This window comes from Silene latifolia, chromosome 1 (genome assembly GCF_048544455.1).
Source record: "Silene latifolia isolate original U9 population chromosome 1, ASM4854445v1, whole genome shotgun sequence".
NCBI classification, from domain to species: domain Eukaryota; kingdom Viridiplantae; phylum Streptophyta; class Magnoliopsida; order Caryophyllales; family Caryophyllaceae; genus Silene; species Silene latifolia.
The window spans coordinates 76,883,415-76,911,147 of NC_133526.1; the positions used below are offsets into that span (position 1 = coordinate 76,883,415).

A 27,733-nucleotide genomic window follows, 5' to 3' on the forward strand; every position below is an offset into this window, starting at 1 on the left:
TCGAAAAATATATTAAAAATGGAAAACTTAATATTGCATTCCATCAATGGCATGTGAATAGGTGATTACTATTAATTTCTACAATTTATACAATAATAAAAGAATTAAAAGGGTGAAAAATACATAAATATTTTCTGAAAAATAAAATCAGAGACTCATTTTGAAACAGGAAAACTTAAATAAATTGAAAATTTTATTTAAATTAAATGAAGAGAGCTAAGAATTAAAGGACTCATTCTTAATAATTCGGTGTACGAAAACAATTTATGGTGATACATATAAAATACTCACTTCATGCATGAAGATCAACTGAATAAGGCTTTGAAGGATGAGAGACGGATGTGAGATTGGGTAGTAAGAGGAAAGTGCGGGACGATCAATAAGTGTGACAGAGTTTAGAGAGGAGCGGTGAGAAGAGTTAAATTTCAAGGGACGAAATGTGTGGACAATGACTCAGTGACATAATATGGTGAGGCTGTAGGGTTTTATTAGTGGTAGAGTGGTAGTAATATGGGCTATACTTCGTAAAACCTACTTCGTACTACTCCTTATGGGCCTAGGGTAACTATGAAGCAAAGTTAAAATATGAAAAACTATAACATGGTCATATATTGGTCAGACAAATTTACTTTTTACTCTTGATACCGTCGACGGGTCCAAAATCGATAAATAATTTTTCATTTAAGGGGTATTTAATGGATCAAATAATAATTAGAATAAAACGAAAGCCGGATGCATAGATAATTGCAAAAGAATTGTTTTATATACGTCTTAAGAGAGACTAACTGAACAAAATAGCCCAAACTTATCACTTTAGTTTTTTTTATATACATAATAATAATTTAAAAAAACCACAAAATTTTAGGATAAAACACAAACGTAAATGCGCATGATTAAGTAATATAAAACACAAATGTAAATAGCCCAAACTTACCACTTTAATTTTTTATATAACGTTCAACAAAATTAAAATCGTGTATAAATTGCAGGAAAAAAAAAGAGAAGTTATTGAAATAGAAAAAATAGCAAAAAAAAAAGACTCATTTTCTATGATAAAATGGATACGGAAAATAGTTTCAGCTCCATGAAAACAGGAATAATGATTGTTGCTTGGATAAGATTCTTTTCATATATGAAGATTGAAAGAACACCTTGAAGCTTGCAGAAATGCAGGAGTTGAGAGGTCCCGAGTTCGACTACGAGCTGGGGCGCTGACCACTTGGCCACTGCAGCCCCCGAAGGGGGTGGCTTACATGGTCCATGTGGTGGTGCGAGAATGCATGGGCCCGGGGGGGATTCAACCCCCTCGTCATCAAAAAAAAAAAAAGATTGAAAGAACATGCACTATGAAGGATGAGAGACAGAGAGGTGATCTGGGATTGACTTTAAAATACTTTTCCAAATAAATATTTATAGAATAATATCATGGGTGGATTACTTCATAATTCAACTAAATTGTACACGAATCACAATGTTAATCGGTACAAATGAAAAACGGGTCAAAATTTTCATTTTAAAAGTTTACGGTCAAAATATTCTTTTTGACGTGCACGAGTAACAATTTTAATTTTATCTTATTTCTTTAATTAACAATCCCTATTAATGAAAAACGGGCCAAAATTTTCATTTTAAACGGGGACGGGTCAAAAATTTTTTATAGTTACACGACTTCTACAAACATGCACGAGTTTGATTACATAAAAACACAAGTTTAACAATTTGCACGGGTCAGCAACTATTCAGACCGATTCACTTTTACAAATTTAGTTTTGTTTTCATCATTTGAATAATTTTGTTTTATATGTAAGTCGGGCTTTTTTGAAGTTGCTCGAGTAATAAGACAAAGGAGTAACTCAAGTTTAGCTAACAAGAAGATATATCATATTATAACATCTATCTGGCCAATTACCCATGATGCATTATTTACGTCAAATGCAAGAAGAAAAAAAAAACAATGATTTAGATTAATATAAAAATTCAAATATGACTTTACAATTCAACTATTAAATTTGTAATTTAAAATTGATAATAAGAAATAGAGAGATTTTATTGTTTTATTTTAAAACTTTACTTTTGAAAATAGTTATCTTAAAAGGAGACAATTAATTACAAACAATTTATCTTATATGTATATTATATCTATAATAGAAGCATTTGAAATAGCATACCCGTGCAATTTGCACGGGTTTAAAACTAGTTTATAATCATAGGATCACCCCCACATTATGTTAATCTTTCGATGTGCGACAAATCAGACAATTCTACTATTTATAATATATATTAGGATCAGCACACCTTATGTTAATCTTTCGATGTGGGATAATTCTACTATTTATAATAGAATTACCCCACCTTGTCTACTATTTGTACGTAGTATGTTCACCACATCTACATTATTTTTCAATGTGTGACATATAACATACTAAGAAGTACATCATCTTTTTCGCACCTAGTTCGACATCCAACTCGATTTAATAACGATTTGTTCTTTGGAGTTAGGCCTTCTACTCCCCCTTATTTGATGTATGAACTTTGTTTGTAAGTCTTTTAATTTAAGTACCTATTTAAACAAAAAAAGATTGAAGACGAATAATTCCGTCTCAAATAAAAATTCGTGATATAAAATGCAAATAAATTTGGTATTAAGACTACATAAGCCGTTATGGCCTATGAGACTTTTAGGAAAATGTTATTGTAGCATTTTATTTTAAGTGTGTTGGCAGTTCCTAGAGCTAAGATGGTAGCTGAACCATGAGCTCTTTGCTATACTTGGATTTCTTCAACTGTTGCCCGCTTAATTGTTTGACTAATGTTCAGTGAGTTGGTCCCATTGTAATGAAATCATACCTAACTCATTTTTATATTCTCATTCTCATTAAATTGAATAATTAAAACATTATAAACATTATAACCCATTTTAATATAGAAAATATTATTATAATAATTAAAACATTCTCCACATTATTTTTTATATCATATTGTGAAGATAATGATACAAATTCTTAAGAATTCTCTAAGACAATACTTGAGAGGCTCAAAAGATTTTGGGTTGATAAATAAATTTCAAGGATGCCTTCTATTTATAATCATAGGATCACCCCGCCTTATGTTAATCTTTCGATGTGGGACAAATTTATTATTTATATATGTTCATTGTGGAACATATAAAATACTAAGAAGTATATCATCTTAAATATGTGCAAATAATATGAAATCTATACTCTAATGATAACATTTTTTTACCACGAATCTAATTATACTATTTTCATAATTTTTTTAATGATACTTTTTTCTTCAAATGAAATGTAAAAAGTTTTTATATAAAAATTAGAAAAATCACTTGAATATAGTTTAGGAAATATATATTATAATAATTATAAGATTTTTTACTTTATTTTTTATATCAAAAAATATTATTTATTATACTTTCCTAAATTGATTTTTGATGATGTGGACAACTTAGAATCGCTCGAAAAAAGCCTCTTTTATAAATATACTAGATTTAATACCCGTACGATGCACGAGCCTATTTTAATATACTCTGTATTGACTAAAAAAAGTTAAATAAGCTACTTTACATCATGTTTTACTCATTTTATGAAGTAGTTTTTGGGTGGTTCTACACTTGTCTAGCTTTAGTAGAATTCTTAAATTAATAAAAATGTCTACGTTTGTTTGGACATTTTTTCGACTTTTTTTGTTTTATAAAATAGAGGATCTCTTACTAAAAGTCGGTAGAATTATTCTAATAATTAATTGTGTTAGTTTCTCCTTATTTAAACCTATAACTCTATCTTAATTTTACTACCCCTTTCTATTTTAGTAGGATTAAAGAAAAAGTGATAAGAGTTAGTTATCTTTTTTTATTTAATTTTATTTTATCTTTTTAATTAATTTTATCTTTTTCTTTTTAATTAGCTTTTAATGTAGTGAGAGACGGTTATGATGGTAAAAACTTAATCTCGTCACATAAATATACATACACCCCAAAAAGATAACACATATAAGATGAATAGAAATTTAAAGATATCTCTATTGAGTTTAGAATGCATTAGAGTGATTTGAGCTTTGAAATAGAAATAAAAAATTACATTGTTACTCCGCTGACAATAGGGGATAGGGCCACAAACACAAATTATGAAAAGTCGTGTATGCAATGAATTAATTTCTTTTTTTGGAAGGAGAACATGTAATATTATTAATCAATCAAAAGTTGATATGAAATCAAAATCAGCAGCAACAACATCACCAATACAATCCGGAACTATATCGACCCAAATAAGCGGCGAATAATCAATAGGAAAATAATGAGCCAAACAGTGCATCACTCTATTCCCACTCCTAACAAAATCAAAACAAACGACCTCAAAATTCCTGGCAAGAGACGGAATGTCTCTAACCATGTTGCCCATGTAAGACGCTAGAGTATTACGGAGGAGCGTCACGAGTTGTAAAGAATCAGATTCAAGGACCACCTTATCAATCCCCATCTGTCGTACAACCTGAAGACTGAACAAAGCCGCTTTCGCCTCCGCTATACATGGCTCCCAACATTGATGAACCTCTTTTACCGCAGCTCTGCCCACATGACCGTGCTCATCCCTGATCACCACCCCCAAGCCGTTAACTGCTGACCCCAAAATCGCCGCATCTACATTAACTTTCCAAAATCCTGTGTCCAGAGGTCTCCACTTCGTGTTGCCAGCCTCCTTAGCTTGCTTCCAGTAATTTGCTCTTTCGGCTCCAAGATTGCTGCTCTATAGGCCTCAAGGTATTTATATGCTCTCTCCAAAAGCAGCCACGGTTCAAAGCTATCTCCATGAAATATTTTGTTTCTATCATTCCACAACTCTCATGCCACCATTATAATTTTACAAATAATAAGCATCTCGTCTTGTCCTTCTAAGACCGTCGTTGTCCAATCTATCATCCGCTGGCATACTTCTCACTTCTCCTCAATCCCTACACCTACAGCTGCCCAAGCATCACGGACCAGAGGGTAATGGATTAGTGCATGTGCGTCCGTCTCGACCACTCTCCCACACCGACAGCAGGTTGGGTTGATATCAGGTACTACCCGCTTCTGAAAATTTGCTCCACTGGGCAATGCTCCATTACACACTAAAATAATACACACTAAAATTAAAAATATCTATTCGGAACAAAGAAATATCATTATACATCTATGAAAAGTCTATCATAAAAAGATCTCACACGTCGAAACTTCGGATGTTTTAGGAGCATATAAGCATATATAGATTTCAAAGAGGAAAAAAGATTAAGTAATACTCTGTATACATGTACAATATTTTGAGAATTCTAGAAAGTTACCAAATATTAGACTCTTTGATAATTGATAATACTCGAAAAGTCATCACCGCTATGTTTTTATTCAACTCGGTGCATAACTCGGAAAATACTCGATGCATAACCTACATAAGTCACGAAAGAATTACTTATTAATGTGTGAATTTAAAGAAAGATCACTATGAAACCATGTAAAGGAAAACATGTTTTGGTAAATATCAAACTAAAAAGTATTCCTCCATCGTGGGTATGACCACTATCATATCATCAATCATAACATCTTCTCCATCCATGCCCTTATCGATCATCGTGTGTTGATCTCAACTGTACTTTCCTACAAAAAATGTTATCAAAGTTGTTAGTTTACTTTTGTTGTCTTATGGTCAATACTTACATGTGTACGACTATAAACACAAAACCGAGGACGATTAAAACCGCTACGACGATCATCTATCTTATTATACTCTTGTTGTCTTACAGTCAATTATTCAATTATTGATAAACTGCACATGAAAAAAGAAAACTTCAAAAAAAAAAAAAAAAGAATGGTAAAACAAAGGGCATAACTCAAAATAACGATAATATATTAACGTAAAACTTGAGGATGATGAGAGGCATAGGAACTCAGGAGTATATATAATAGCATAGGTGCGATGTATTTAAGCCACCATCAAATTCTAGTGCTCATGCATCTTAGGTTTTACGGTTATAGTTTATTAGGTATTCATTGTCTATCCAATTCTAGTATTTACCGATTTTTATCTCATACCAAATTCACATAATAATATCTATCTATTAATAATTTAATAATATTAGTCATTTGTAAAAAGTTGGACTCTCTGTAATCGCTCGAAAAAAGCTTCCTTTATTAATATAGATAGATATAGATATAGATTAATATAATAATAATGATGATGATGATGATGATGATGATGATGATGATGATGATGATGATGATGATAATAATAATAATAATAATAATAATAATAATAATAATAATAACAATAATAATAATAATAATAATAATTATAATTGAGGTGTATCCGGGATGGATTAAAAACTATACATTCTAGTGAATTTGCTGGTCTGCGAACTCGTGTCAGCGCTGCCAAACAAGCTCTTACCGATTGTCAAAATCTGCTTCAGCTTTCTCCTCTCAATCATCTGTTGATTGCTCAGGAGAAAACTGCTCTTTTGCAATATGTTACTCTTAAGCAAGCTGAAATGCGAGTGCTTGCCCAACGTGCCAAGATTCACCATTTGCAGCAAAGCGATGATAATATGAAATATTTTTATGCTCAAATTGCTGCAAAAAAATGCAGGAATACTATAGGCTCTATACAGGATGTTGATGGTTCTCTCTGTCAAGGGCATGCTCAAGTCTCTCAAGCTTTCCTGCACTATTATCAGTACTTATTGGGTTCTACAGAGGACGTTCTTAGTCTCCCTTCTTCTTTGTTCACTCATGGTACTATTCAGAATGCTTCATTCTTGGAAGCTTTGGTGACTCGAGAGGAGATTGAGGATGCCCTATTTTCAATTGATAGAAATAAGAGTCCGGGATTGACTATACCTCGGGATTCTTTAAAGATTCCTGGGTGATTACAGGACTGATTTCATAGCGGTACATGTACAGAATTTTTCAGAAAAGGTAAAATGCCCAAGGCTGCCAACTCTACACTCATTACTTTGATTCCTAAGTGTGATGCTCCCAAGTCCGTTACAGAATTCAGGCCTATATCTTGTTGTACCGTATTCTATAAGACTGTTAGCAAAATTCTTGCTAATAGAATGAAGAAGGTTTTGGGTGATATTGTAGGTGTGGAGCAGGCTGCCTTCATTGAAGGTCGGGATTTATTTGATAATTCCATGCTTGCCCACGAGCTAGCTTTCAAATATAATAGGGTCGTATCTCTCCTCGGTGCATTCTTAAAGTGGATATAAAAAAAGCGTTTGATTCGGTTAATTGGTCCTTTCTTGCTCAATGTCTGGATTTATATGGGTTCCCTTCCCAGTTCTCCAAATGGGTCCTTGCCTGTGTTACATCCTCATATTTCTCTTTAAATATTAATGGCTCTACCGAGGGTTTTTTCCCTGGGAAACGAGGATTGAGGCAGGGTGACCCTTTGTCCCCTTACCTCTTTGCTTTATGTATGGAGGTTTTGTCCCGACTTCTTAGAGAACTCCCTACTCACTCGGGGTTTTCTTATCATCCTAAATGCGTCAAGATAAACTTAACTCACTTAATTTTTGCGGATGACCTTCTCGTGTTCACTAGAGGAGATCTCCCCTCTGTCCAAGCTGTGGATAAGTGCCTTTCTTTATTTGCTGATTATTCTGGGCTAAAGATAAATCCTATGAAGTCCAACTTGTATTTTGGTGGGGTGTCTCCTGAGGTTAAGCGTTTGGTGTTATCTTCTACTGGATATGTTGAAGGAGATTTGCCGATCCGCTACCCGGGCATTCCTCTTTTTAGTTCGAGATTGACACAGAAGATGTTTGCTCCTCTTCTGGATAGAATTAGAGGCAAGTTATCTCATTGGGCTAATAGTCTCTTGTCCTATGCTGGGAAAATTACCCTTATTAACTCCGTCATCTTTGGTCTTCAAAATTTTTGGGGATCTAGTGTCCTTTTGCCAAAAGGAGTTGTTAAGAAAATTCAGAAAATGTGCAAGGATTTCTTATGGGGGATTGATGCTGGACAACGAAGGTTTGTGTTTAAGAGTTGGGATAGTTTTTGTCTCCCTAGGAAAGAGGGTGGTGTGGGTATAAAAGAGATATTGAGCTGGAATAAATCGCAACTGTTGATATGGATTAGGAAACTTGTCATTGATTCTCCTACCATATGGGTCAAATGGATAAAAGCTTATGTTCTTAAGGGTGTGGATATTTGGCATTTCCAGCTGACCTCGGCTTATTCTTGGGCTTGGAGCAGATTAATTGATTGCAGGGACTCGCTTATTCAAGTCACTGGGAGCTCTTCCGCTGCACAAAATCTGTTAGCTCAACCTGATTTCAAGGGCATTGCGTATGATCTGTTCAGGCATAAGGGTCCTGTTTTTTCGCAGCACAAGACTTTGGGTGATACGTTGATCTATCCAAAACATGCTGTGATTGGGATTTTAGCTGTACAAAACAAGCTTCCCACGATCGATAATCTCTGCCGTAGAGGATTAGTCTTGATTAACAGGTGCGTCTTATGTAAGCAAAACTTAGAGTCTTCAGATCATCTCTTCTTCGACTGCCCTTTCTCTGCAAATGTTTGGCGTCTTTGTTCTTTGTGTGGTCGCGAATTCTTTCGTTGTTACACGGTGGCGGCGCATTTTCTCATGGTTTAAAAAATATAACAGAGGTAATGGTTGCGGGAAACGCTTACGAAGATGTGCTCTCGTCTGTACCATCTACCACATTTGGAGGGAACGTAACAAGAGGATTTTCCAAGATGTTTCATCTGAGCCTTCTACTTTAATTTGGCGCATTAAGTACTTGGTTTTTCTCCGAGTTAGAGGAAACGCAAGTGCTTATGGCTTCTGATGTTTAGCTTAGCTTTTCTTCTTCTTGTTTGTTATGTTAGGTGGCTTTCCTGGCTAACCTTGTAGAAAGGACACGGTGCTGTATTTTCATTCTTATTTAATATAATGATCCAAGCTTTACGCAAAAAAAAAAAAAAAAAAAAAAAAATAATAATAATAATAATAATGACGACAACAACAACAATGATGATGATGATGGAATAAAAAATAATATTAATAAAAAGTATTAAGTTTAAGATAAGTAGAACTGAAATGAGTTGAATTTAATGGAGCTGAATGAAGATGAGACGAATTGGATTGAACTGAATGAAACTTAACTAAATTGAACCGAATAGAGCTTTCAGTGAGCTTTCAGTGAGTTGAAAATAAGTTAGAAAGAATAAGGCATAAGTTAAGTCCAGTTTAGAAAAATTCAGAGATACAAATTTAATCCAGAAAAATATAGATCCTATAGGTTAAGTTTAAATCCTACCGCATCTGATTTATATCAAAGGTAACATATGGAAAAATGGAGTATTTAAAAAAAAATGGAAAAAGTAAGGGTAAAGAGGTAAAAAATAGGTGGGCCATGTAATTGCGGATTTAATTGATGGGATGATATATGGGGTATGTAATGACATCTACAAATTCAATTCAAATGGTATCAATAAGTTTTGCTTAAGACGGTCTGAAATAAGATACTCCCTCTGGCCCAGTCTTTTGTTGTCCTTTTCCATTTTTGGGTGTCTCAGTGAATTGTTGTTCTTTCTATTTTAATAATGAATTTGATGAACAACTTGATCATTGACACCCAGTTTATTCCACCTGTCATTTAATAATTGGATTTCCTTGGTATTTGTGCCAAAACCAAAGGACGACAATTGACCGAGACGGAGGGAGTAGAATGTAATCATTTAATGACAAAATGTTATAACTAAAGTTGTTAGTATTTTTTATCTAGAAAATGATAGTAATATTTTAGAAAATAGTAAAATTTTGTCGTAAAATGACTATTTAGGCTCTGTTTGGCAAAACTAGCTGAAAAGGTACCTGAAACCTGATAAGGTACCTGAAACCTGAAAAGGTAGCTGAAAAGGTACCTGAAAATTAAGAGCTGATAAGGTAGCTGATTTTTGTTAAAACTGTTTGGAAACTAGCTGAAAAGGTAGCTGATATTTGACAAAATGACGTAAAAGGACATGTTTGATTATTGTTATCATTAGTTGAGATCCCGTGCTAAAGCACGGTATTTGAGAGATAAAGAATGATATTTGTGAGTTTTGCTTATATAGTGGCCATTTAAGATATTTGTATAAATGAGCTGTACTTATTATAAGTTCTAATGTACGTTATAATGTTAGTGATATATTTTTAAAAAAGTGTACTATTTAAAAGACTTAGATTAAATTATTTTTGTGCAAACTTTTTATTATTATTACATATAATGAAAACCGATTATTATTCAAAAACATACTCTAATATAGGGTCACTACTAATAGGGGGTATGATAATTGAGTTAAAAACAAAATGTAAGTAAATCACATATTAACTTTATAAACAGAAAAAAATATAAAAATAATACGACACATCTAAACGGACGATTCATAAACAATTAAAACTACTTGGGAGAGAATAAAATTTCAGCAAAAAATATTCATAAATAAGTATATGCTACCATCTCAATATATTTTGTACGACATCTTTATGCTACCATCTCTAATTCATCAAAGATCTTAACTATGGAGAGGTTGTTAAGGATATATTGAAAGATTTTATTGAGTAGTATAATTAGGAATGTATTTTTACAAAGATATGTAAAATTTTATTGAGTAGTATAATTAGGAATCATTTTGCTGTATAATTAGGAATAATTTTGCTGTATATTTTTATTACAAAGATATGTAAAATTTTGATATTTTTAGTGCATATTTTAATAGATATTGTTGTACTTATTTGTTGCATATACATTTCTCTATAATATACTTACTCAATTTAGGATTATTTGACAGCATACTAATGTTATAGATTTTAGTGGACTTGTATATATTATAGATTATTTGACAGCGTACACTAAGCCCAGCATAGTAATATGTAAAAAAAAGGCCCACTTATAGGTATGAGCATTTGAGCGGGAAAAAGTTGGTGTTTTCTTATTCTTTTAGTTTTAGGGGGATTATGTTTTTACTATTATTCTTGTGTTATTGTCATTGACGTTGTTAGTAATAACGTCGTAATGAAGTTGTCTCAATATATTTGCACAAGTATTTAACATGTTTCAAAGAGAATGAGAACAGTAATTAATATATCACGATTAGGTTAAAAAAAATTCAAACAATATATCATCGAAAATATATTTTATGGATACAAAATTAGTTCTCTATTAAACTCATACACACACACAAAAAAAAATAATTAAGTTTCACCCCAAATTATGGTCTTATATTAAACCAACGTGTCTACCTGCAAGTCATGATTTTATGCCTAACTAAACCAATAATAGTTAATAAACATCATCATCATAAATAATTTACGATGAATCGAAAACCCACATAATTAGCACTAGCAGAAAAGCATTATACCCAATATATCATAAATTATAAATATAAAGACGCCCAATTTACAGAAATCGACCAAGTAATTAACATGTTTAACTCCTAATAATCAAGTCGTCATCATCATCTACAAAACCCAACTATAATTTCCATTGGATTTTCTATTCATAACTAGATAATTAATGGAGCCAATTTGATCAATTCAAGCTAAATTAATGAAAAAGAAACAAGCTAAGATACCTCTATCCGTAGAAGAAAGTTGAGGCGTTTACCTTGACAGAGTAATCAGATGCTCGACTTTTGTGTTTTGAAGAACTTGTTGAACGACTGTGTGTTTATTTTTGAGAAAGTCGAATGAGGTTTTTTTTAATTGAGGTCATTAAAAATTCGAGGGCAAAATAGGTAGACAAAAATGAATCAGGTACCTGATTTCTCAAATGCTACCCCATGTAGCATTTCATTTCAGATACTTTTTTAGTCAAATAAGGTAGTTGTCAAATACTCTAAAAAAAATAAGGTACCTGATTTTTTCTGCAAAAAAGCTACTTCAGGCAAATCAGGTACCTGAAGTGTACTGCCAAATGGAGCCTTAGTCCGTCTTATTTCAGACAAAAAATAGCCCGATTGAAGTAAGAATTTGCAAAATGATATAAATCGTTGTAAAGTTTAGCAACATTAAATAAAAAAAACTAGGCCTAATGGGAAGCAATTGGTCTCCCTTGTGACGGGTTACCATTTGTGACGGATATTTTGTGAGATAAAATGGTAACAAAATGGGTTAGTGGAGAAAGGGAACCACATGAATAGTGTTACAGAGAGAGAAAAAGTGGGTACTTTATGAGATAAAATGGTATCCGTCTTCAGCTTATGACGGATATGTCAGGTCTTCAATGAAAATTTGTGAATGGGAAGGTACATGAGTGAGTATCGATTACGACCGAGCAGAAACAGACAAATAAAAGGAAGTTTGGGTAATAATATAGTAGGACCCCACTCTCCGTCTCCACTCGGCACTCGCTTAATGTTATGTGTGATGTCCCTTCCTTTCTACCTTCTCCATTTAAATCTGACTCACTTGAAGCTTTTACTACAACAATGGCGATTCATCATCAACTTCATTCTTCCATACTCAAACGCTTTTCTTTTACCACCCTCATTTTCCTCTTCTTCTTCCTCTTCATTTTTAGCTTTCATTCCTTCCTCCATACAAACCCTAATAAACAACCTCCTCAACTCTCAAATACCACAAAACTTGACTACCAAGAAATCTTCCTCTCCTTAGCATCAAACGATACCGTTTCACAGTATCACCGCGCGTTAACTCTCCACCCTCACTTAGCTGGCACACCCGGCTCCCACCACGTCACCGACTCCATCCGGGCCCACTTCCAAACCCTAGGGCTCGAAACAAAAACAGCAGAGTACGAGGTTTTGCTGTCTTATCCTAGACGCGTGTCGCTCACGGCGCATTTTAGCGAGGTGGAGAGAAAGGAGTATAATGAGGTGGAAGACACGCGCGTGGTGCGTCCATACCACGCGTACGCACCGTCGGGGACAGCGTTGGGTCCGGCAGCATATGTTAATTTAGGGAGGGAAGAGGACTATAATGGGCTGGCGGGGGTGGGGGTGAATGTGAGCGGGTGTGTGGTGGTGGTGAGGAGGGGCGGGGCGGTTTCGAGGGGGGATTTGGTTAGGAAGGCGGCAGAGAAGGGAGCGGTGGCAGTGTTGACATTTACGGAGGGGGCGGGGGAAGGGGTGGAGAGGGGGACTGTTATGAAGGGTGTGGGAGACCCGTTGAGTCCGGGTTGGGGAAGCGTATTGGGAACAGAGCGGTTAGGGAGGGGAGACGTTGAGGTGGTTACGAGGTTTCCTAAGATTCCGTCAATGCCTGTGTCTTTGGAGACGGCTTTGTCTATTTTGAAGTCACTTGAGGGGAATCAGGTGCCATTGAGTTGGAGGGATCATACCGCCAAAATTGGGGTTCATAGGGTTGGACCTGGTCCTACATTGCTCAATTTCAGTTACCAGGTTGCTGCTCTATTCATTCATTTTGGATTTACTTGGTTATTGTTTATTTTTTATTTTGTTTGAATATTGTCTTTGTGATGTAGAGTCAATTGTGGTCCTTTTTTTGTGCAACTGTTTTCATGTGAAATTTGGTCTTATTCAAATTGAAGTTATTGTGTTCTTTTTTTGGGTTTTTCTTGTACATATGAATGAATATATGATAAGGTGAGCAAAAGTCATATTTTGTCTACAAGTTTCTATTCTTGTTGGTTTGTCTATACAATATTAGTGATGTATTTCCTCTCATAATATGCAGGGGGAAGAGAAGATGGCTACTATTAGTGATGTATTTGCTGTCATTAAAGGCTTGGAGGAGCCAGACCGCTATGTTCTACTCGGAAACCATAGAGATGCATGGACATATGGTGCTGTTGATCCTAACAGTGGAACTGCTGCCTTACTAGATGTTGCTCGCAGATATGCTTATTTGATGGGATTGGGATGGAGACCTCGTAGAACAATTATTCTCTGTAGCTGGGATGCTGAAGAGTTTGGAATGGTACGTAATAACTGCTTTCCCTGTCATTGTGTTTTCGTTATAAGCTAACTAATACTTCCAGATGCATTAACCACAGTTACTTAGGTGACTTTAGGTAAGATTATGGACCAAAATACCCATGTCAAGCTCCGTTTTAATAGATACCATGATTTACGTTCAAGGTATAGATAGGTGTCTGTAATGGATGATTTTACAATATTGTGAAACCGTATGTTAGTGACTGTGATTTTATTACAGCCTATTACATGCTTGGTTAACCCTTAGCTTTGTGCTTCTGGATGCTTTTATTCTGCTGTCATTATGTATGAGCTAAAACTTGGCCAACGGGATAATTGTAAGCTAATGACATTCTCGCGGATGCCAGTTTTGGTGCGAGATAAGTGTGCACCGCCTATAACAGAAGATTACCCGTTGTAGATGTTGATGAAGAACTATATACTTTATAAGATATCAGAAATATAGCAGTAAGATGATGTTATAATAAATGAAACCCGGTGTTATCTTAAGAGGGAGAAATGTCGGGCTTATGATTCCATTTTCTTATACATTTCATAGGAGGAATCTATGTGGCAATTGTGATGCTTTTGAATTTGTTTTTAACTTTCTTTGTCATTCGACACCAATTGGTGGATAACGGAGGATATTTCGTCACAAAGTTGTATCCATGGAAAAGGAATTCTAGTTATTTTTGCTTGCTTATGCAAATGAGTGAAATCGGAAGATGAGAAATGGAAGAGGAGAGAGAAAGATCTAGTATTTGGGATTTCTTTTGCTTTCCCGTCTTTCCTCTTCCTCCCATATTAAACAACTGAAATCAATAGACTTCTCTTCTCCCAAAATAGCGACTGTTTCTCTCCCATGCAACCAAGTACTCACTATTTTGTTTTTCAAAACCCCTCATCCACCACAATGTTCACAACACAGCTCAAGTAAAAGCAAACTGTTGAGAATCTTGCCAAAAGTGATTCTTATTGAGGGCAAGAAGTACATAGATTTAGGCCTTAGCACATCACTTCATCAATCTGTAATACGGCATTTCAGCAGTAAAATACCTAACACAGGCGTGAATAATGAACTTGGAAAATGTTTTAGGGAACTTAGGGGGATATTAGTGGGATATGATTATGTTTTGGGCTGCGGTTGCTATGCACAACTGTAAGTCGCAATCCATGAGGAACTGCATATGTTTTAATTCTGTCAGTCAGTCATGTATAAGATGGTTTCACATAATCACATGTGAGACTGACCTAAATTTTTATTCCTCCTTTAATCATAGGTTTATTGGATTGTCTCACTTGTAAGTCCGTTTCATATAATCTTTTAGTGGTATTCTGTTGTTATTTAAGTTTGCTTTATGAGCTTAAAGTTGGCTGACAGAACAATAATAAGCTGATGAGAATCTTGCAGTGACCACTTTTGGAGAGGGCCAAGTATATTTTTAGCCTCAAGTATATGACAGATATTACCTGCTGTAGAATGCTGATGACAAATTAATTACAAAATCAGGAATGTAGTAATATGATGTTGTAATAAATGAAACCTGGTGTAATCTTAGTATCTTACTTAGGTGGGAGAAATATTTGGCGTATGATTTCCGTTTTCTTATACATTCCGAAGTGGGAATCCTTGTGTCAGCTGAGATGCTTTTAAAAGTTTCCTAACTTCCTTTGTCAATAAAGCTACATTAAGTTGGCAAGGGAAAATGTTTTCATAAAAAATTGCATCCTCTAGAAAATAAATGCTAATTGCTTTTGCTTGGTTATGCAAACAGTAGACGTAGAAAAAAGAGAGATGGAAGTGGTAGGAGAAAGATATAGGACTTGGGATTTCTTTCGCTTTTCCTTTTTGCCTCTTCCTTCCAAACCAAACAATGGAAATCAGTAAATTATAGTCTGAAGCTATTTTTCTCCAATAAAATAGTGACTATTTTGCTCTATGAAAACCCAAATCAACGCGTAGGCGTATATATATTCAAATGCCATGGTCGTCGTACTTGGCTACCACAAGGTTTGCTGGACAACTATTGTAAAAACAATCTGATAAGGAACTTGCCATAGGCAAATACTTGTGTAAGGCGGACTTTCACAAGTATACTGTAGAACTTTTTTTTTTATAACTGCATTTGCACTAATATGGGCATGATTTTCTTGTAATTTGGAACCATTTTACACAATTTTTGTGTGAAACCGTCTTACACAAGACTAATTCTTCTTGTTGAGGTTAAGCAGTACACAGCCTTAACCCATCACTCCATCAATATTTCATGAACTTTTAGTAGTAAAATAATTATCGATAATGAAAGATTATTATCTATAACGTTTTAGGAACGTTAGGCGGATTTGATGAAGTTTTGGGTTTGCCATGGTATCAAATGTTATCAGTGGCAATGTATGTAGAAGTTCAGATGCCTAAGAATAATGTTTTTTCTAGAGGTTTCAGCCATGTCTCACATTTCACTTCACTAGATTTCTAAATGATGCTGGCAAATATGTTGTAAATTTTCTATTCTTGGTCTTGAACTATGTTAATCCACTGCGTCGTTCGTCCGACGCAATACCAGAGACGTGTCTACCATGCGAAAATCAAACACGACACCAACACTTCAATATCCTAAAATTATGTGTCAGCAATGTCAAAATAGAGCAAGAAGAGAAAAGAAAAAAAAGAAGAATAGAGGAGGGAGACACTAGGAGGCAGCACCCGGTAATAATAATAGGACAAATTAATTTTCTCTTTTTTTTTTTTCAAGTTCCATTTGGTACACGAGATCGAGATGTCAGACACTAGACTCCATGTTGCACCTGACTCCTTGTCGGTGAGTCTGAGTGTCATATTATAAGTCACGAATATATATTTTGACATTTACAATCTCTATGAAACTTGGAAATTGTTGCCCAAAGATACTACATTGAGTGTGGTAACAATTTGATATGTTCTGTCCATTATGTTACTCATGAGGCGTTGGACATTACTATATGTTTCTGTAGTTAGGAGATTGATATAGCCGATGAATATAAATCAATTTACTACATTTGTCAATTGAGGGATGATTTTAACTGTGGCAGGAGTATCAAACTTGTAATGAAAGGAAATTACTAGCTTAATTTGTTACCTCATCACTACTCATTGTCAATTATGTTTGTTTTCTAAAGTCTGACTGTGGCTGTGGTATTTCAGACCTCTCACTGTTAGTGCAGTTCTTAAGACGCAGTGTATTTGGAGTCTTGTATTCACAAAATTTGTGCTTCGGATGAATGTAACCATCGTAACTATTGAGCCCACAAGCTAGGTTGATGGAGTGACAAGTTGAAATGTAAATCTCTAATCTCGAGCTCAAATTTCTTTCTTTGCTTCGTGGATTTTAGGGTTGAACTTGGAGTGAGAGTTTTGTTTTGAAATAACATTTATGTGGGGATTTAGTGATTTACCTATAACCATTTTCACGGCCATTTTGTGGAAAACCAATTGCTTCTCTAAAAAAAGCCACCGTGAAGGAAGTTCTATGCGACAACAATTGTCATCATTGGGAGTTATAATGTTTTCAAGAATCTTTAGAGGCTTTGGAGTTTTTATCTGTCGAAGCTTTTCTAGAGGAAATGATGAATATGATTTACTTTCTTTTTGTTGTTGAAAGTTTCTGCTATATTTTAGAAATACTCTTGACTTTCAAGCCACTTCGATTAGGAACAAGATTCTGCTTTGACATTTTTTTTTTGGTTGCTAACGAAAAAGTTCAATACTTAAAAGACAGTTAGACATGCTTAAACAGAGATGCTTCAATTTGGCTAGCTGTTGTTCTTTTGTTTCCATTCAGTAAGGAAATCTATCCATCATCTTTTGTTCTCTCACCCATGGGTCTTATCAATGTGTCACTTATCCTTGTCTCTTTAGCCCGGGTTTGGTTCACCCTAGTAAGGCTAAGGACACTCCTTTATGAAGGATGAAAAGGGGGTGGATTCATGAAGTTTGGAAAATGGTTCCATCATATTTTTGATGACTTTGCTTCTATTTATGCGTCAACACTCAACAGTTTCAATACCGGCTTGTAAAATTATAGTATATTTGGAGACAAGTTCTTTGCTCTCAAACTCTCAACACTTAAGACATATCTTCTCTTTGTAGATGAGATACTCATGAAAGCTTAAGAGCTTAATCTTCCCACTTTTCTTTTTCTAAGGCATTACCCCCCTTGGTATCCTTTAGTCAGTATCCTCTAATACTTGCAGAAAAAATAAAAAATTGTCAAGAGGTTTAGACTTGGATCTTTTCTTGCCTACAATCTATATTAAGTTAATTTAGCTGAAAAGTGCGCACTATGTTTTCAGTTAAGTAAGCGTTGAAGATTAATCTCGTTTTGCCAAATTAACTCATTTGATACTCGTATGATCTTATGCAGTGTCATTTATCTGAGGGCAATCTAAGGTAGGGTATATTTACATGCCTACTTTACTGACCTCGATTTTAGTCCGACACGATGAAGCGGATTTATGATAAAATTTACCGTTTCTATGTCTTAACAGTTATTGGTTACTCTGCACCTCAATTCTTTCTGTGGGTAGAATGTAGAGGCATCTATCTACCAAAAAAAATTGATATGACCTAGGGTCAGAAGCCTAATATTGATCAATTCTTTAGGAATAGTTCTACAATAGATTACCTTCCGTATATATGATATGTGCTCATTCTGTTGCTACTGTTGGCCTTCCTAGACAAACCATAATTATACAAGTCAGATAAAACATCTGACTATTATCCCTGTCCCCCTTTTTTATGATTATTTGCCACACTTGGTATACTGGAGCTTCGGGTCTATTCATCCATGCCAAGATCTGCTTTGATTGACTGTGAAGTATATTTAGATAGCCATTCACAACATCTTGAAAAGTTGGAGCACCTTCCTGATTATCTGACATTAGTCATTCTGTGTTCTCCTTGAAGGGATAACATCACAAATATGTTGAAAGACAATGGAAAAATAATCAGGTAATGCTATCCTTGAAGGGCTCTTAAATTTACTAATCTTGTAATAATTTTAATTTCGCTTGTAGGAGGGAAAGCAGATTGCTTCATTTCCAGTCCTTTCAATTCTGTCTAACCCAATTTACTAACCAAACACTGGAAATTAATCCCCTCTCCTGTCCCCCACTCCTTTTTTCCTCCAAGCCTCTATCCAATCGAGGGTTTAGTAACATAACATCATGTTAATGTTGTGGACCAGTGGAAGTGTGTTTTGCAGTATATCTCCCTTTTCCTTTGCCTTCTGTCAAATTGTTTGGGGACATTTAATTATTTCTATAGTAAGATTAGTGCAAAATTTCAGTACGACTCTTATAATGTTTTTTTTTTCTTTTCCAGATAGGTTCAACTGAATGGGTTGAGGAAAACATTATGAATCTTGGCTCTAAGGCCATAGCCTATTTAAATGTGGATTGTGCAGCTCAAGGGCCTGGAATATTTCCAAGTGCAACTCCCCAATTAGATGATCTTCTAATTGACATCACCAAAAAGGTATGGCTGATTTTCCTTCAGAGAATTTGAACCTCCTGACTGTACAGTCATTATGTTAATCAATACGAATATATTATTTAGTTACAAAAAAACAGAGGCATGTTTTTTTTTTTTTTTTGGGTCATGATTAGATATAGTGTGGTATGCGAAACCAACATCTCAAAGTTTGTTTGAATTTTTATAGGTTAAGGATCCTGATGTGGAAGGCATGACAGTTTATGAAGAATGGACTACTAGGAACAAAGGCATCAATGTAAGGCTATTTTCAACTTCTGTCTTCTTTTCATGCGGTGTGCATATATACTTGGCCTTTCGTATTGTGTACATACATGAGTTGCAATGTCACAGTCTCTCAATTGTAGATAGTGCATTTTTTCAATGCTGCCGTCAAATCTTTAAATATCTAGAGTTAATAATTGAGGGCCCCGGCTATCTAGAGTTTTGTCCGATAAACTGTTACTTGCCATAGCAGAGTGAAGTTTCACTATGAAGTCACAACCTCAAAGCATACTAAACACTTCATATCCAAGTGAGGAACTCGTCATGAGTCAACTTTTGAGACAAGGGACTTGTCCCAGAATGAGGATACAAGTATCTGGACACATTTTCCAAATAAAAAATTAGTTGTGACTTGTCACTTGTGAGGCTCCCTTCCATTCTTCTAGGAGAACTGTCAGATAGGTAAAGAGGAAGTTGGATAGAAGGTTCTCTACCCATATCCTTACTTCTCATGTTAGACATGGGTGTGGCCCCAAAAGTGAGGAGTCGAAATAACAAGGGTTAACATACCTTCTATTCTTTTTCAGGCGATGCTTATTTTTGAGCAGGTCAGCTTTGATATTTGTTTATTGTGGTATTGCAGATTCAGAGGCTCAATGGAGTGGACTCTGATTTTGCTCCATTTCTGCAGTACGCAGGGGTTCCTTCGCTTGATATATACTTTGGAAAAGGTAATTCACTGGTGCATGTTTATATTTAGTGTAAGGAGTCTTGATCGCCATCATATCTGATCCTAGTTGGTTGCCTACGGCGCCAGAAACAAATAATCAGTGCTTTGTTCTCTAACATATGAATAGACATACGGAGCTTGGTAGTTTGACATGACACCATAATATTATCTTTAACTTTCACCCCGTTTATATTGTCCTAATTTGACTTTGATTGTCAACAAGGTCCACTTTGACCGATGTGTTGTCACAATATGCAATAATTACAACTTTTTTTTTATAAATGATAAATGTGTGAATAGTTGTTTTGATAAATCAACTGTTAAATAATTTTACATTGTACTCAGTAACTCTTGCATTTGGAAAAATTAGTGGTCGAAGTGGACATTGTTTGACTACTAAGTGAAATGAGAACTATCAATTGGGGATGGGGGTAGTATTACATTCTCATTACTATTGGAGCTAACTTAAAGGTCTTAAACATCTAGGGTGATCCCAAATAAGACCGAGTCTTGAAAGTGTGGATATCCATATCCTTACTTTGTAATTCTTCAATATCCTGTTGACATTTGAGAGGAATGAAGTTTGTGAATGGAAGACACGAGCAATTGGTGTTGGAAATACTTTTTAGAGTGTGATGAATCATTGTTTCACATCCTTCTTATTGTCTGAAGGGAGAAGAATTGCTTCTGAAGTACCACATGTTATCATTTGTTATTGGAATAGTTTGAGTTATTGTTTTTACTAGAGCCTTTGAATGTAGTAGAAGCCTAGTTTTGAATTCATATTAGGCTTTTATTTTGCTGTACCAAAGAAGATTGATTTAAATTCTATACGTACATTTTCCCATTATCTTAAATTTTTGAAAATGACACTGAGCTTACCGAGGTTTCTAACATTCTACCGCTACTCCAGCAATTCTAATACTGATCGGTACTATCCAGATTTTCCAGTTTATCACACAGCTTTTGACTCTTATGATTGGATGATTAACCATGGTGATCCGTTGTTCCACCGCCATGTAGCTGGTATGTTATATTGTTATCTATATTTCATTTTTTGCCTTCTAAAATTCCATTAAGTTACAGAAGAATTTGGTTAAAGACCTAATTCGTCTTTTGACCTATAGTACTTTTTGTGGTTATTACTTTCCAGTGGCAGGACTTTGGGGGCTGTTAGCTCTTCGTTTGGCTGATGACCCAATTTTGCCTTTTAATTACTGTTCATATGCGACGCAGCTACAGGTATCGACAATTTTTTTATTATTGATTGTTCATTCATGTTTCACTAAAATGGCTACGCTTCTTTTCATTGTGAAGTAGCCGTCAGTCAATGCAATTTTTGTATTGATTTCCGTGAAAATAGCCTCTCTATAGTCTTAGTACAGGGGTAAGGCTGCATACATCCACCCCCTCTCGTCTCGCCATTTCTTGGATTCCTTGAGGCAGTTGGGCAATATTGTTGTTGATTTTCTTCGGGAGTATTATCTAAATGAGTATCAAAGGGTCTCTGCTATATGTATCAGTTGTGTAATGATATCTTTTGGCATGTAATCAATGTTGCTCATCCGCAAAATTACACTTCCTCCGTTCCATATGGTTGTATACTTCTTTAAAATATGTGACTATGTGAGGGGAAGTTTGAAAAATTATATTGTCCCCATTTCCCTCAAGTCAAAGGGGTAAAGTTGTTACTTTATCACTTTTTCTTAAGACGTCCTGAAAATAAAAACTAGGACAATATAAATGGGATGGAGGGAGGACATCATTATATATTTTGCCTATTGCTGCCGCTAGCAGACTTGTTTAATTCGTCGTCTGGCCTATTTTGATTTTTGTATTGGGAATTTGGGACTCAAAATTATGACGTTTGACTAGTTTTTGAGTCTTTGAGTGGCTTCTGTCATTTTCACAGGAAAAAAAAAAAAACTTCCAATTTCAAAAATAAGTACCTTAGGTTTTTCCCAAGGGCCAACGGTGTGCATTTGTGCTTGGAGAGTTGTTCAACTAACAATTCCGTTGTGTAGGTGTACACAGATACCTTGAGCCGTATGTTGGAAGGCCGTGTCTCTGTTGTTCCTATTACAAATTCGATTCAGCATCTCCTTTTGGCTGCCAAAGAAGTTCAAGAGGAAGCTAAGGTGCGATCAGGAACTTTGTACTTTATTTTATATTCTTAGGACACTTTTTAACTGGCCAGCAGAGGGACTAGAATTCTGTCTTGTGATTTCTGCGTATTGCATTACGTTAATGTTTAAGAATTACCATACCATGTTGTGTGAAATGAGGGAAATGAGAGAAAGAAATCATATATGAAGGTTACATCGGAAGTTTTGTATTTCCTTTTCTACGGGCAGTGGAATATGGTATGAGAGAAATTTGTTTTTTTACCAAAGACGAGTTTTTGAAGAAGTTGTATATAAAAGGTACAATTTTCAATGTACTCGTAATTTAATCATTTCATTTGTACAAAAGCCAAAAAGTATATCAACGGATTGTAAAGCGTTTATTATGCAAATTAGGAGTCTCACTCGGTATTTTCATTGTCTTACTCTTAGTCTTATCCCTAGTCGTCATAATAGAATAGATCACTCCTTAGCCCAGAGGGTAATGTAAGCTATTTATTTCCTATTGTCAAAAAATAAAATAAAATTAAAGCGGTTGCGTTCATATATTTATTTATCATATATAAATCTGCATATGCAGAACAAACACTCCTACACAAATCTGCATATATTTATCATATATAAATAAAAGCGTTACGTTCATTTCTACTAAATCTGCTTATGCTTCTCAGACCAAAATGACAGATATATAGACAGACATGTTGCATTAGTTTTTTGCTGAATCATGTTTATGCCTCTCATGCTAAAATTGCAGAGTTTAAGACGGAATACATCCCTTAGTGATCTTTCAATGTTGAAGGAGCGGATATTAAACGATCGCTTGATGCTGGCCGAAAGAGGGCTAGTAGATGCTGATGGGCTCCTAGGGAACAAGTGGTTTAAGCATCTTGTAAGTGTCATATCTTTCTCTATTTGATGGGTGTTTAGTTTCTAAACTCGTGCATTATTCAGAAGGCGTTGTTTAATGATTTAATTCTCTATTTGTTGTCTGATACCAAAGTAGTTAAGTGGATTTCCTTGTTAGATACTTAGATAACGTAAAATGAATCTTTTACTAAACTAGGTTAACTGATACGGTCCATACGGAGTACTTCGTAACTCTTTTATCCTTAACCAAGATAGGTGACAATCTGCTGGGATAGAGAGGAAACAAAACAGACATGCTCAAGTTACTTGTTATCTTTTCCTATTTAATTTAAACTCATATAGTCATATGTGGCAATAACCTGTGTGATTGATTATGGTTACAGGTATATGGACCTTCAAACAATCACGACACCGAACTATCCCAATTCCCTTCAATCGCTAACGCAATTTCTCAAACAAAGACGAGTGAAGATGTAGCAACAATTCAGCATGAAATTTGGAGGGTTGCTCGAGCCATACAAAGGGCTGCCGATGTTTTGAGAGGGGATCTATCCTGACAAAAATCTGGATTTATATGGTCACCGTGTAGATTTGTACAGTATATGGACAGAGCTGGTGTTTGAATCACTTTGATCGGTCCAAGTCCTATCAAAATTATGTAGGATGATATGTTACAGTATATGCACCTGCGCCGCGAAGAAGCTACGAGTTCCTACGGATTGTCCAAGTATTTAACTGTTTGGGCTGGTGCAACTCAACTCAAGTACCACTTGTAAATACATAATGTTGTTTAGTCTGATAATTGAATACTCCCCCATTCTGATAGGTTATTTACACTTTTCAAAAAATGCAAGAAAAAATCGGAAAGTGTAAATAATACTCCCTCCATTTTCCTAAGTTTGCCCCATAAAATAATGAAATGTGAGGTATATTTTAATGAAATGGGGCAAACTTAGAAAAATGGAGGAAGTAGTATATTAGAACAAACGGTACAAGATTTTCGTTTCCGGTGAGAATAGAACTTGTGACTATTTGTTTTCAAAATACGATAAATAAATTAATATGGATCCCTTTTAGACTTCTAGTGGAAGCCTAGACTATCGATGAAGCGGAGGGTGGAAGCACAGTGAAGGAAATACTATAAATCAGTAGTAAATGAATTATGAATGTCAACAAAACAATTGCAAGCAGAACAAGTTTTGTGTTGCATGTTTTAATTGTAGTAATTACAAGCTTGTGACGAAAAATGTTCTATCACAAATGAAAATTTGTGATATACAAATAAGAATTTATCTTCAGGAACTTATTGTATCTTATCCGGATATTGATATAGTTTCCAAAAGGGTGTTGATTTACGTAGTGCTAACCCCTAGTTAAATTATGGTTTTAGGTAATCTACTCGATTTCGGTTTATGTGCTCCATGATTTTATTGACTCATAACTCAACTACTACTGCTTTAAGGTTAACCTTGTTATTTATTTATTTATTTATTTATTTTTTGACAGCAGTTAACCTTGTTATTTGAGGACTGGACTAGTGTGAATAGTGGAGGTGGTAATCGGGTCATTTGTGTCGGTTGCAGGTTGAGTTATATCGGGTTCGGGTTATGTCAGGCCAGTGACGGATTCGGGTCGGTTCATGTCGGGTCAACTTTTACCAGCTCTAATGAATAGGTACAAATCTTTAGAATCTCATCAATGTTACCAAACAAATATCAATCTCACCTGATAGTATCCCTAATATTGATGTAAACAAGTCAATCATACTATCACTTTAAGGATATAAGACAAATTTGTTTTTTTTTTTCCTATGCATTCGGCTTTGTTATTATTTACAGGTCATTTCAATTTCGGGTTTTTTTAGGTAAATTATTATGAGTTATTTATAGATAATAGTTAGTTTGCAACAATAAATATTCGAGTTGGGTTGTATTCGGATGGGTCGTCAAACTCAGGTGTTGAGTTCGGATGTCGGGTCAAGTCATTTACATGGTCTAATTTATAATACTACTTGACTCGTAAAAGTTTAAGACGGATAATACCTTGAATAAAGAAGTTGGGGAATCTCCCAATCTCATAAATATACATACATATTGAAACTGTCCTCAAAAAGTAAGCAATGTTTCTCCTCCTTCTAAAAGTTTAGGAAGTGTAATCCATGTGATTTGTGCATTTGGGTATAATCGTCAGCTGTTCTGTTGCTATCCACTTGACTGTCCCCAAAAAGTAAGCAATGTTTCTCCTTCTTCTAAGCAATCATTTATCTAAATCCCATTTATTTCTGTAAATTATGTTGCAATTTTATTTCAAAACTATGATTGATTGTGCTTTGTGTCAAATTAGTAATGCAAGTATTGTTGTGGGTAAGAAATGTTGTTGTGTGTTTAGATATCTACAGTAGTTGTTTTGGGACACAAGTATGCTTGGAATTGAAATTACAATGGTTGTATTGAAAAATATAGGGGAAACGGAAACAAATGCATAGGCATCTTACCCTTTTATCTACTACGCCTATATGTTAAATGCATTTGCTAAGTCGGGATTGTTTATTTAAATCTCCGGTGCTCATAGGATGTCACACAGCTGTTGCGTCATACCATCAACTTTGCCTGTAACCTTTCCGAGTTCACGCTATATTTTCCCCCAAGATGTTCCTCTGTCGTTACGTAGGAAGGACGACAAGTCTTCTCTTCATGCTAGATGTTCCACCAATGCACCAGGAATTGTCTTGAATGACAACAAGTACTTGAACAAACAGGTTGTTAGTTTGACTCCAGAGCTTTATGACTATGTCTTGAACAATACCCGGGAGCCTGAGGTCTTAAGGGAATTACGTGAAGAGACTTCTACAATGCGTGCAAGTAGAATGCAGGTGGCTCCAGATCAAGCCCAGCTCCTCGCCATGCTTGTCCAGATTCTTGGGGCAACTCGGTGTATAGAGATCGGTGTCTATACTGGTTACTCTTCATTGGCTGTTGCCCTTGCTCTCCCGGAATCAGGTCGTTTGATCGCCTGTGAGAGGGACGACACTGCTTTACAAGTTGCTACAAAGTTCTATGAACGAGCCGGGGTTCTGCATAAGGTGCATATTAGACAGGGGCTTGCAATTGAAACCCTAAATTCCTTGATTTCTAATGGAGAAGCTGGTAACTATGACTTTGCATTCATTGACGCAGATAAGAAAATGTACAAGGAGTACTTTGAATTACTGCTGAAGCTTGTGAGGGTAGGTGGTCTTATTGTGATCGATAATGTACTCTGGTATGGAAAAGTTGCTAATCCTTTAGTCAATGATTCAACTACTATTAGCCTCAGGGATTTCAATAGAGCTATTATGGAAGACGAGCGTGTAAGCATCAGCTTAGTACCGATTGGAGATGGCATGACCATTTGTCGAAAGAAATGACATGTTAAGAAACTGCTGTTGATTGACTTGAAATAGGGTAAAGCTGGATTTCTTTTTATATTAAACCGCAAAGGTAGTTCTTAAACTCATAACAGTGACGGCTTTAGGTTGAAACCTTTGAGTGACTACTAGCTAAAGTTACTATCATCTGCAGGTTGTTCTCTTGTACTTGCACCTCTAATATATCGGAGATCCTTGATTCGGTCCTGCGATTAGATCCTAGTATCCTACAACTTCATCTGTGATTAAAAGGTTTCAGGACCTCAAGAGTTAACAAACACGTTATTATAACTATAAATCAAGCTTGATTGACAATTCCAAACCTATCTATCAGTTATCACTGGCGTCACAATATCAGATCTCAATCCTTGGGAGAGGTTAGTCATGACCTCATGGAGTCATGGGTGGATCATCACTTTTTTTTTTTTTTTTTTTTTGGAAAGTGAGCAAATAAGAGGCTTACTCATCCCATAGCAGTTCTTGCAATGGAATGGGCAATCCTATTTAGCTTTGGGCACCGACTTATTAATACAATGCGTAGTAGAAATTAAGCTACTAATAGAACGGATAATAAACTTTGCATCTTGCGAAGCCTCCATGTTGCCCGTCACTTGAAGTACTAGATCTAAGGAGTCAGTTGTTTCGTCAATATGCCTAAAACCATGATTGATCGCATCAGTAATGGCATAATGAAGAGCCGCAGCTTCTGCTTGGAAAGGAGAGCATGCCCAGAACCACCTAGTTGAGCCGTGTCGAAAAACATCACTACTAGCATACTGAATTATCCAACCAGGTGTTGCCTTAAACCCAGATTTCCAGGAGGCATCACACTTAAGTGAACATAATTCGAACAAAGGGAAGTGCCAATTAGAAAGACATGGTAGAAGTTTCGTATGTTTGCCACTTCAGAACAATCATCAGAATCTATTAAATCCACATCCAC

The 27,733-nt window shown here is 35.3% G+C and overlaps 3 protein-coding genes across 3 annotated transcripts; 2 read left to right on the forward strand and 1 right to left on the reverse strand.

Moving 5' to 3' along the window:
• Positions 1-4,202: 4,202 nt before the first annotated feature.
• On the reverse strand, positions 4,203-5,615 carry LOC141649013 (uncharacterized). Its single transcript, XM_074457719.1, has 2 exons — positions 5,562-5,615; positions 4,203-4,757 (listed from the first exon to the last, which is right to left on the reverse strand). The coding sequence occupies exons 1-2, from the start codon at positions 5,613-5,615 to the stop codon at positions 4,203-4,205; spliced, it is 609 nt and encodes a 202-aa protein (XP_074313820.1).
• A 6,670-nt stretch (positions 5,616-12,285) lies between these two features.
• Positions 12,286-24,244, forward strand: LOC141606705 (putative glutamate carboxypeptidase AMP1). Its single transcript, XM_074425954.1, has 10 exons — positions 12,286-13,399; positions 13,695-13,937; positions 19,293-19,445; positions 19,630-19,698; positions 20,308-20,395; positions 21,337-21,420; positions 21,548-21,636; positions 22,419-22,532; positions 23,272-23,406; positions 23,768-24,244. The coding sequence occupies exons 1-10, from the start codon at positions 12,398-12,400 to the stop codon at positions 23,939-23,941; spliced, it is 2,151 nt and encodes a 716-aa protein (XP_074282055.1). The 5' UTR covers positions 12,286-12,397; the 3' UTR covers positions 23,942-24,244.
• A 1,169-nt stretch (positions 24,245-25,413) lies between these two features.
• On the forward strand, positions 25,414-26,845 carry LOC141606713 (uncharacterized). Its single transcript, XM_074425965.1, has 2 exons — positions 25,414-25,610; positions 25,956-26,845. Exon 2 carries the CDS (start codon positions 25,957-25,959, stop codon positions 26,788-26,790), a length of 834 nt encoding a protein of 277 aa, XP_074282066.1. The 5' UTR covers positions 25,414-25,610; position 25,956; the 3' UTR covers positions 26,791-26,845.
• The last annotated feature ends 888 nt before the right edge of the window (positions 26,846-27,733 follow it).

Coding starts and splice junctions, on each gene's coding strand:
- LOC141649013 (XM_074457719.1), bottom strand. CDS start 5,615: ATGATCGATAAGGGCATGGATGGAGAAGATGTTATGATTGATGATATG. Junction 4,758..5,561: donor TGATTGATGATATGATAGTG/GTCATACCCACG, acceptor TGAGGCCTATAG/AGCAGCAATCTTGGAGCCGA.
- LOC141606713 (XM_074425965.1), top strand. CDS start 25,957: ATGTCACACAGCTGTTGCGTCATACCATCAACTTTGCCTGTAACCTTT.
- LOC141606705 (XM_074425954.1), top strand. CDS start 12,398: ATGTGTGATGTCCCTTCCTTTCTACCTTCTCCATTTAAATCTGACTCA. Junction 21,637..22,418: donor CATATGCGACGCAGCTACAG/GTATCGACAATT, acceptor TCCGTTGTGTAG/GTGTACACAGATACCTTGAG. Junction 22,533..23,271: donor AAGTTCAAGAGGAAGCTAAG/GTGCGATCAGGA, acceptor CTAAAATTGCAG/AGTTTAAGACGGAATACATC.